The sequence below is a fragment of the Glycine max genome, chromosome 15 (assembly GCF_000004515.6).
Source record: "Glycine max cultivar Williams 82 chromosome 15, Glycine_max_v4.0, whole genome shotgun sequence".
Taxonomy (NCBI): domain Eukaryota; kingdom Viridiplantae; phylum Streptophyta; class Magnoliopsida; order Fabales; family Fabaceae; genus Glycine; species Glycine max.
This window is the reverse complement of record NC_038251.2, coordinates 35,951,378-35,962,426: the sequence shown is the minus strand read 5'-3', so window position 1 is coordinate 35,962,426 and position 11,049 is coordinate 35,951,378. Positions and strand designations below refer to the sequence as shown.

The 11,049-nt window shown below is 35.5% G+C and overlaps 1 protein-coding gene across 9 annotated transcripts; it reads right to left on the bottom strand.

Moving 5' to 3' along the window:
- Positions 1-675: 675 nt before the first annotated feature.
- Positions 676-5,864, bottom strand: LOC100796801 (transcription factor bHLH121). Of its 9 annotated transcripts, XR_005888894.1 has the most exons (8): positions 5,593-5,839; positions 4,102-4,218; positions 3,946-3,988; positions 3,581-3,696; positions 2,399-2,526; positions 1,841-2,308; positions 1,534-1,762; positions 676-969 (listed from the first exon to the last, which is right to left on the bottom strand). XR_005888894.1 is itself a non-coding variant. In XM_041010130.1 (6 exons), the coding sequence occupies exons 3-6, from the start codon at positions 3,678-3,680 to the stop codon at positions 1,613-1,615; spliced, it is 846 nt and encodes a 281-aa protein (XP_040866064.1). In that variant the 5' UTR covers positions 3,681-3,696; positions 3,946-3,988; positions 4,102-5,839; the 3' UTR covers positions 676-1,612. The 9 variants fall into 9 exon arrangements, 1 of the variants encoding a protein (XP_040866064.1); XR_005888893.1 differs by having other exon boundaries at positions 4,102-5,839; XR_418480.4 differs by lacking the exon at positions 4,102-4,218 and having other exon boundaries at positions 3,946-4,064; positions 5,593-5,838.
- Between the last annotated feature and the right edge of the window lie 5,185 nt (positions 5,865-11,049).

Genomic DNA, 11,049 nt, shown 5'->3' with positions numbered 1-11,049 from the left:
TTCAGTTGGTTAAATCATTATGCTAATAATGCAAAGATAGGTTCAAGACCTCTACCAATCATTATTTTTAAATTATTTCACAAAACATATTTTTACTATAATATTGTCAATCCTTATGAGTCTTACTTTTATTATAATATTGTCAATCCTTATGGGTTTTACGGATTGACAATCCGTGTGACCCACATGAGACTATAGGTAAAGATAATGTTAGAATTAATAAAAATTTAATGGTGTATTTGAGATTTGAATGGTGTAGGAAGAAAAACTCCCCCATCCTTGTCTAGTAACAAGAATCATAACCTAGAAACAACACTAAGACTTGAATTTTACTTAATGATTTCTTTTCTTCTAAAAAAACACTTTTTGGAAAGAGTGTTTTTTATTTTGCTACCATTAGTTTTATTGTTATTGTTAACACATTATATCAAGAATCAAGAATCTAACCACAGTTGGACACAAATAGTGTGTTGTAGGCTTATTAGCAGTTATCATTGTATGATTTGCTTTCCTTTTGCTTTGCTTCTATATAGAATACATCACTCACCAGCTATTCGAATATATTTTATTTCCCATATACATACTTCAATATCTATTGCCCCCCTTTTCTCTTGCTATCACGTAGTTTAATTAATACATAACAATATTCGGCGTCTAGATTATATTCATAGTAGGTGAAATGATAACCCGGACTCATACTCTAATTAGTTAGAGAATATTGGATAAAAAAATGCATTGTTAACATTTTTTCATATATGGATCTTTTGAGAGATTTTGCGGTGAAGGACAAGGTTCTCACATTTTTAACATCCTAAGTTCACTCACATTGTAGACATTGGACAATACAGTGTTCTCAAGTCACATTCTTCTGTTTTTTCTTTGCCTTTAGGAGCCACATAATATTGTGAGGTGCATGTAGCCAAATGGTGCATATATTGTATGAGCGACAACTTGTGCCGAATCTCGATTCTACAAGTAAATAAAAATAGAGCAATGAAATAGTTAAATAAAGTACAGAGTGAGTAAAATCTGTTAAGCCCCTGGTTTCACAAGGAAGAAAACAATGGAATAATCAAGTAAGTGCGTCACTAGTGCTACTTCAGTTCCTTTTCATTTAACAATCTAAGTATATTTTGGCTTTCCAATTTCTTTGATGAAAATTAGCAACACAAATAATGAGTTTCAGACTTGAGTGATTTGAACTAACTATATGAAATTGCATTGATATCATCAATTCATGCAAGTATTGTACAGATCAAAGTCATCGACAATTCATTGCATGATACAAATCGTTAGCTTGCTGAATTGTATTGAATCATGCAATTATAACAACTATGAAAGAATTTACAAACCTACACGTAAGCCACACTGGTCAACTTGGTGATTTTGCAGCTGAAATTTCAAGTTTTCCCCCAGAAGGGGAAGTTTATGCTAAAATTATGTAGCACTTAAACCTACTTGGACCAAATTCTTAGTCAAGAAGAGATAACAGAAGTGACTTTTATTTTGGGATTAGAACAGAATGACTTATACCTCCAGAGTTGCAGCAGATGCACAATGAAAAACTTCAGCAGCTTCAAGGCACAAGAACTTGACTAACTTGTCTACTTTTTCATTCGTTATCCTTTCTGCTCGCCACCACACTGCTTGATGAGCTGTCCTGAACGCTACAAGAAGAACACCTACCTAATGAACTCCATTCAGTGCAGCTGCTTTCCCTCCTTGACAACTTGCTAGATTTTCTTTGTCCAGATGATAAATCCTGCAAACCAGACACACACACACAACTTGAATCCGATGCATCTTCTATCATGGGATATCCTTGGAAAACAACACTAACCTGATCTGCAGAAGACCCAGGAGTCTTCAACTCAAGGTCTGTAGTGACATCATTAGATTCCTCATTCTTTTCAGCCATGCTCTCCCTGGATGACTTGCTCTTGGACTCTTGTTTTCCTGACACATTGGGCCGAGCACCTGGATGAAGTGGAGGGGATACGTACAGGGTGGATTGTTGTTCAACAATGGTATTGGGGGCTAAATAAGGAACATAAGTTGAACAGGGGTTGGAGATGACTGCAGGATGTTGATTAGCAAAGAAGGGGTATGGCTGCATGGGAATTGGACCAGGAGGTACTGCCATTGGCACTGGATATGGATACGATGATGGAGCCATCATAACTGAATGCTCCATTGCAGTCCATGGAAACATGGTCCTGAGCTGCTGCTGATACTGATTATTCAAGTTGTCAATATCTGATTTAAGAGAAGCCTTCTCTTCCCTGAGATCAGTTTTCTCTAGAGTCAACTAAAAAAATATAAATGAAAAATAAATTATTTCCTTTATTATTTTAATTCCCAAAAGTGTCTTCATCAAAGCAAGAAGAGAAAACATTACCTCACGAGATTCTTCATTTAGCATAGCATATTCATCTTTGAGTTTACTAACTTGAGAAATTAGGTCCTTCAGCAATTGAATTGTATCACACAGAATGGTTGCTTTGTCATTTTTGGGCCTATCAGGGTCTGCATTTCATAATCACCGTAGCAGAGAGTGATTTAAGAGAATTGTTGTTTTATCAGTTCTTAGCATTATACGAAACTAACACTTGAATATATTCCAAAGAAATAACAGGTATTTGATACAAATTATCAACATATGTAAATGTTCATGTAACGTCTGCTATATTCTACATGTAGTTTAAAATAATTAAAACTCTAATCAGGTGAATTAAATGTTATACAAATATGAAAATCCAAAGAAGACTCCCTTTTTTTAAAAGAAGAATGAAAACTGCAGCATTAACTTACTCTAAGGACAAACAAGTACACTAGGCAAGGAAAACCAGAACACTACATTCATATTTCAAAATATTAGTTGATTCATGCACATCAATTGCCCCTAGCTCTAAAATAAACAGACCTGATCTTGCTGTAATAATTTCAAAGCAAATACTGCATGACTGTGTGCAAAATAGTTCACAACTCAAATAATAAATCAATCTAAAGCATGAAATTTTAAGCTTTAAAACACATTACTCTCTCCTGGGCAGGCAGGCGTAGGGTAGAGAAAGGGTGGAGGACAAAGCAAAAATCCAAGCCATTGCTAATAATTGTATTACCAAAACAAGCAAAAAAATGTGGGCACTGTTAGTTACAAATTACAATGCTTCAGTCATTAGACACTATTTAATGTAGGAAAACCTTGTTATATATCATTAGAATATCAGCAACAGAACAGCAATAGAATACATTAAAAATTCAAAATATATAAAATTTTCAGCATTATACTCATTTTTTCTTATTTATCATTGGACAGGTGGTGATAGAATCAGAAAAGGAAGGTGAAATGAAAGAAAGAGGGTGTAAACACGTATTGGATAGATTCAGGAAGGCTGTAGTCACAGGTCAGAGGAGACATTGCTTTTCTAATATTTTTCTTCCATTTTAGCATCCATATTATTCAGTAATTTTCAATTGTAATCAGTAATTTCTTTCTGTGAATTCCCCTACCAGTTCTATACAATAGAAATACCGGTATCTATAAATTTCCAGTGTGAGAAGGTGAAACTTGATTTACCTAAAATGTTACCCAATTCTACGAACTGTTCATTGATTCGATCCCTCCTTAACTTTTCTCGGTCAGCCTTTTGTGTTTTTCTAGCAGCTGAACAATCCATTGGTTCAACTTCAGGCCTTTGGCAGTAGATGAATATATTCGAAATAGCAGAACAATATAAGCAATAGTTAGATCATTGATTTCAGCTTAGGAGAATAGGAAAACCAAAATTATCGAAAGAAATGCAACTCATTTACTTCAAGGGGGGTAATCATTGTCGTGTTCAAAAGCCATCAATAAAAAATTTCATTCCAACACATTTTATGATCAAGAGGGACCAATTATAACTGCAACAGAAGTTAACAGAGATCAATCATAATAATTACCTTATCTACTAGTAGCCTTGTACTTTTGGAAGCCAAAACTTGTCTGCTTTCAATTTTGTACCCAGCAGATGTCAGCAGAAGATCAAAATGTATCCTTTGAGCTACTTAACCAATTATAACTGCAACAGAAGTTAACAGAGATCAATTAATAACTACCTTATCTACTAGTAGCCTTGTACTTTTGGAAGCCAAAACTTGTTTGCTTTCAATTTTGTACCCAGCAGATGTCAGCAGAAGATCAAAATGTATCCTTTGAGTTACTTAACCAAATAGCTACCTCAGGTTGAACAGAAAATTTTGTAAATCAAAATATACGGCTTCAGATGGCTGACAGAGCATAGCTAATCAATTTCTCATCATGCACATTTGGTCTGCCTAAATTTAACATAAAATAACCTTGCTACAAAAACCCACTGTATATTACTTTAAAATATATGATTTTCTAAAAGTGTTGTGTGTGTGTGTGACCGATTTTCTAGGAATGGACAGATCACACATAAATGATGACATGATGAAAACTGGAAAACCAACAGAGAGCTAACTTAATGAATGTTTCGAGTTATATCAGACTGCTTCCATATTTTGAGCCTTGACCCTTTCTCCATCCAATTTCTCAAATTCTCAATAAGGGCATAGGATGACCGATTATGGCATTCTTTCAAATGACCAAACCAGAACTCAGAAAATAATATTTTTGAATGATTTTATTATTCTTGTGCTAAAAGCAGTAAAAATCAAACCCTAAACAGTAAACATTCAACACATATCTAACCAGTACAACTCTGACTCCCACAAAGCTGAGAGAACTATTAGCACCCATACTATGTATCAACATTGGATGAAGCCAAACTATCTGCTATATGAGGAGCCCGATCAATTACAATATAAATGCACACAGCACACAGCACACAGCACACAGCACACAGTTCTTACACATAAGCAATGATTGATGTAAAGCAAGATAGAGGGTACTTCCTTATTTTCTTCTTCCATCCTTTCGGAAATTAGCTGGGCAGCATGCTTTTATCCTCCTAATACTTTCCCTTTCTCAAGACTACATTCCAAGTTCTTAAGAACAATTACATGGTAAGATTTTTGAGAAATTTTATAATTTGAGTTGGCAACTAAGATCCTGTCATGTAAGTAAAATATACATCATGCCCAATGATCCAAAGCATCTTAACAATTTGGTAAGGTCTCATTCTGAATCTTCCGCAGCAGTGACCTTCATATACTTTCCTTTATTAGAACTGATCACAGGGTTTCTTTAAGCAACACTTTCCTTCATTTTTAGAGTATCCACTACAAAGCCTACGTTTTTATATTTTACATGCACATATACGATGTAACAGTGTATTACTTACCAGTAATTCAAATATGCAATTTCACTACTTTAAACACAATATCGAATAACATTTTTTCTCAACAAAATATTGAATGGATGCATGTAGAGACTACAATTACCATTACTCAGTAAAATCCCTAAAATTCATTTTTTTCAAGAAAATCGAAAATCAGAACGGTAGCATAGCAACAGGACCAAAACCCACGTCAATTATACAAAAAAAAAAAAAAAGGAAAATTTCGAAGGGATTCACAAAAAAAGGGAAGTGGAGTGAAAGAACAATTCAACGTGAGGGATTTCACCTCGTTTGTTATCTCTCTCTGTCACTGATCCCTATCTTCAATTTTTGCCCACTTCCTTGGGGAATCGTCGTGTTCTGTTACGACGCCTTCTCAGAGAAAGAAAGGGAAAGCGAACTGCCTTGTCGTTTCGGTTTGAACAAACGACGGATTCGTGTTGTCGTATTTCTCCACTAATCTCTTTTCCTAAAGTTTGAAATCTAAGAATAAGAAGAAAAAATGAAATCCAAGGACTTCCTGGATATTGAAAGAAAAATGTTGGTGTAGGACAGTACGATTCAATATTTCAATTATGATTTTCTTTTTCCTAATAAGCATTTCGGACCTAATTAAAAAAATATGTACAAAATGAATCCAATTGAAAAATAAAAAAATAGTTTAAATAACTAGTTAAAGTTTATCCAATAATTTAAAGATTTAAAAATTAATTTAACCTAATTTAATTTATTATTCACATTTAATTTGATTCTTTAATTTTTTTTATTTAATTTGATCTTTTAGTCTAAACCATAAGAAATCACACTTTGAAAACAATTTAGAACCGTTACTAAGTAATTTTAAACCGTCAAAAAATACATATTTAAAAAAAAGAAATGATTTTAAAAATTTGAAAATCAAATTGAACAAAAAAAGACTTAATAACCAAATTGAACCCAAAAAAAATAGATGACCAAATTGAACTTAATAATAAATTAGATGTCAAAATAATAATTTAACCTTTTTATTTAAGACGTCATCTAACCTTAATATTATTTATTTTTGGAGGTAGAAATTCTAGATTTTTTCGCTTTACCACCATTGTTCGCGGGCAAAGGAACTGTTTTCATAGATTGATGAATGATAGAGGTGAATGGGTATTTGATGTGGAAGCTCTTGAATCCATGGCCATTTACTATTATAAGGAATTGTTTCAAGAGAAGGGAGTCCATGAAGCATTTTTCCATAGGGAAAAATTCCCTCCTTTGGAGAATTTCAAGATGGAATGATTTGGGAGAGACATTATTAATGACGAGAAAAGAAAGGTGATATTCCAAATAGGGAGCTTCAAGGCTCCAGGTGAGAATTGAAGTGACTAAAATATCACAAAAAGGGGGGTTGAATTGAAATTTTGAAAACTTTTAAGTTTCCTTTATAAACAAAAAGGTTTCTAATGATAGTTATGAATGAATCAGTTCTAAATGAAGAATTGTTCTAAGCTTAGAATGGAAATTCAAGTTGCTCAAAATATAAATGCAAATTGTTCTAGAAAAAAGTTCTTATAGTATAAGGCTTTTTGCTTCAAAGACAGTGCTTAATTTAAAACCTGTTGATAAAACACAGTTCAATTATGTTGTTAAGATCAACGGTTAACACATTTAATGTTTTGATCAAAACTAGTTTTTCAAATTTGTGCAAAGCAAAGTAAGAGTACGAAGAGAGAAAATTGCACAAAGATTTTTATACTGGTTCACCCCAACCTTGGACTACATCCAATCCTAACCATGACTAGACCAATTACATAACTTGCTTTCACCTTTGCCAGCCAATGCTAGACTTTTACAGAGAAATAGATCTGTTATGCACAAAATATAGATTTTCACCTCACAAGAAGGATGCCACTCAGAAACTTAATCTCGCAGTTCTATCTAATATTATTACAAGCTTTGTAAGCACAAATCAGAAGTAGGTCACTCTCACAAAGAGGGTTGAAGCTAAAACACAGATTTCTCACTCAAAGATCTTGCATTCAGTGTTACAGTTTTGGAATGCTTCAACTTGTTCTTCATGCCTCATGAAAAATGCTTCAAATAGCTCCTAAGAAAACCATTGTAGTGGGCTCCACACAACTGACAAGCTTTAGGGGCACTTTACAGTTGTCATGAAGTGACAGCTAGCAGAACCTTTCTAATAAGCATATTGAAGGATCATTGGAATATCCATTCTGATGTTGCTAAGAATGAATCCATACTTGATAAATTCCTTTGATGAAGTTTAGATTGATCTTCTATTCTGAAGTAGCACAACTTCATCACTCTTAACACTTTTTCATAGCTTCAAGCATTATGGATTTAATTACTTTAGAAAGACTTAGTGGAAGTTTAGTTGATGTTGTGTTAGTGTTTTGTCCAAGGTCATACTGAGTAGTGCTCTTAAGTCCTTCGTTTTGATGCTTCTCATCAGTGCTTCTCATGGACAACTTCATCATTCAACAATCTTGCATCTTTTTATGCAATTAGTTCTTACTTTCTAATGTGCCTCCAATGATTATGGAAGCAGGTGAAAAGTGAAGAACTACCAAATTTGAGTCTTCTGATATTTTTCTGAGTGATGCATTTTGAGTCTTTCTGAATCATTCCGATGTTTAGAAACCTAGAGTCAAAGTCTTCATCATTCTAATGTAGACTTTACATAGCTTCATTTTAAATCAGGATGCTCTTCATGTAGCCTTCGATGGATCTTCTATTTAAGGCCTTGATGTTAAGTATCTTGCTAGGTACTAAGTACTCAGAGGGAAGGAAACTTCATCATTTTTATGGGCATCAAGAATTCTTCTGAGTTCTCAATTCTGATAATTCTTCTCTAGACCTTTCTAAGCATCATTCGAAGTATCTTAGAATGAAAAACATATCTTCTTCTTAACAAGATAAACATTCAAGAAAAATGTTAGCCATCACTTAGACCTATCATCCTTTCAATTTTCATTTGTCATAATTAAAACTAGGGATGTGGATTCAACAAGGATGACTATCATGCTTTGTTCTATCAAAGTCAATGGGAAGTGGTAGGGCTCTTTGCTCTCTTATCAAAGATTTGTTCATTAATCCTACTAAGATCAAATCTTGGAATAATACATTGATTACTCTGATTCAAAAAGTGGAGGATTCAGTGTGTCAAACAGTTTAAAACCATACATAAGATTATGTAATGAATCCTATAAAGCTTTCACCAAGGTCTTGGTCTCAAGGCTAAGGATGGTCATGAATAAAGTTGTTGGTACGAGTCAATGTAGTTTTGTCCCTCACAAATAGCCTCAGGATAACATTATCATAACTCAGGAGGTCATCCATTCCATGAAGAAGAGGAAAGGGAAAAAAAGGTTGGATGGCCATCAAGATTGATATGGAGAAAGCACATGATAGGTTGAATTGGGATTTTGTCATCGATACTTTAAAAGAATTGGGGTTGCCTTCTTGTTTTGATGTAGTGCTCCATTGCATCTTGAGTTCCTTTATTCAAGTGCTTTAGAAAAGGGAGGCTTTGGAGTCTTTTCAACCAAGTAGAGGCATTAGGCAAGGGGGCCTTTTATGCCCTTACCTGTTTTGTTTTGTGCATATGAAGGTTGAGCCAAATTATTTCAATAGTAGTGGACAATGATTTATGGAAACCTATTCAAGTAGGGAGGAGAGGTCCTAAACTTTCTCATCTTTCTTTTGCAAATGATTTAATCCTTTTTGCAGAGGCTCCAATAGACCAAGTTGAGGTAATTTATGCTTTCTTAGATTTCTTTTGTAATTGTTCTAGTGAAAAAGTTAGTATAAACAAGACTAGAATTTTCTTCTCTAGAAATATGAACTGGAGGATCAGGGAAGACATTAGTCAAGGGCTTGGTTTCCAAAGTAGAAATGACCTTGGCAAGTATCTTATGATCAAGCTTTTTCATAGTAGAATGGCCAAAAACTCTTATAACCATATTCTCAAGAAATCCTAGAAAAGATTGTATGCTTGGAAGGCAAGGACAATGTTTTTGCAGGTTGGAGGGACTCTTGGCAAATAAAGTTTCTTGGGCACAGGATTGACAAAACTCTGACAATGAAGGATTTATTTAAAGGTGAAGGATGGGATGTGGAGTATTTAACTCATTCATTACCTAATGATATAGGTGAGTGTGTGAGAAATTTGGTGCCCTCTGATTCTTAGCAAAAATATGGTGGAGTGGGGGAACTTGAATTTTGAAGGCTTTATGTTAGCACCTTCGAGCCCAATAGACCCAAGAGACACACCCAGAGGTCCACATACCCCAGGGATTTCATGTAATTCCCTCAGCCAGATTGAGACAAGGTAGCAGAATATTCACCAACACCATATTAGATTTCCTGCTTCCCATTCTTGCAACATATGCAATTCTGTTATAGCCTATAGTGATTTTGTTAGAGCATTTAGCTGAAAATTCGGTTTTTAGCAAATTGTTGATAGTTGCAGCTGGCCAATGATCTGTAATGACCTCTTTTATTGCTTGTAATCACTTATAAATAGGACCAAAAAGAAATGAAAGAGCTATTAGAATTGCCATTTCACTTTTATCTTCCTTGTTTGTAGATTAGACTCTTAACAGTTGGTTCAACCTACTGCCACCATGTCGAAACATAACATGTGGCAAGCCTCTATCAAACGTTCGAAAGAGGCAGTGACCTGCCTCACACAAAACCACCACTCCCTTTCTCATAACCAAATGTCCCTAGCTCAAGCACAAACAACGATGAACAACAAGATGGATTCCATTCTGGAACGTCTTGTTTCTCTAAATCCTGTTCCTACCTCCCCAAAATCTCCCCAAACACATACCCCGCCTAGTCCCTCCTAGCCACACATGAAACTTGAAGTGCCCTATTTCGATGGCAGTGATCCTATGGTGTGGATATTTAAAATCTCGTAATTCTTCGACTATCTGAACATTCTGAATCAAGAGAAACTTACCATCGCCAGATTCTACATAGAAGACCTTGCCCTTTCATGGTATCAATGGATGTCCCGTAATGGGTTCCTCACATCTTGGCCGACAATGCTCAAGGCTCTCGAATCTCATTTTGCACCCTCCTTCTATGATGATCCCCAAGGAGCGATGTTCAAATTGTAGCAACGTGGTATTGTCAATGAGTACCTCACGGAGTTTGAACGCTTAACGAATTGTATCGTCGAACTTGCTCCCCCTTTTCCTCTTTAGTTGCTTCGTCTCTAACTTAATCTCAAAACATTGACACGAGGTCCAAACTCTCCAACCACTTTCCTTTCCCAGGCCGTGGCCTTGGCTAGGCACCAGGAGGATAAGATCTAGGGTCGCCGTCATGGCGCTCGATCATTTTATCCTCCCCCACATCCCATGCCCTCTCTAACAAAACCTTCACCACTACCCACCAGCAAACATCCTTTTAAGCGCCTTTTGTCTGAAGAGATGGTCGTTAGGTGAGACAAGGGCCTATGCTACCATTGCGATAAAAAGAGGATCGTCGGACACCGTTGCAAGTTGTCTCTCCATTTACTCATTGTGGACGAGGAAGGGGACAATGCCTACCCCCCTTCCTTTTCAGAGGAACCTCCTAATCAAGCGCCCATTCTATTTCCCTAAATCAGCCTAAATGCCTTAGCAGGGATGCCGGCACCAGAAACCTTCATGGTTTACGACACTGTAACCACCACAGGATCGTGATTTTGGTTGACAATGAAAGCACTCATAATTTTATTTAGACCAGGGTTGCTAAATTT

Coding starts and splice junctions, on each gene's coding strand:
- LOC100796801 (XM_041010130.1), bottom strand. CDS start 3,680: ATGGATTGTTCAGCTGCTAGAAAAACACAAAAGGCTGACCGAGAAAAG. Junction 2,527..3,580: donor AGAATTGGGTAACATTTTAG/GTAAATCAAGTT, acceptor TATGAAATGCAG/ACCCTGATAGGCCCAAAAAT. Junction 1,763..1,840: donor CTGGGTCTTCTGCAGATCAG/GTTAGTGTTGTT, acceptor TCTGGTTTGCAG/GATTTATCATCTGGACAAAG.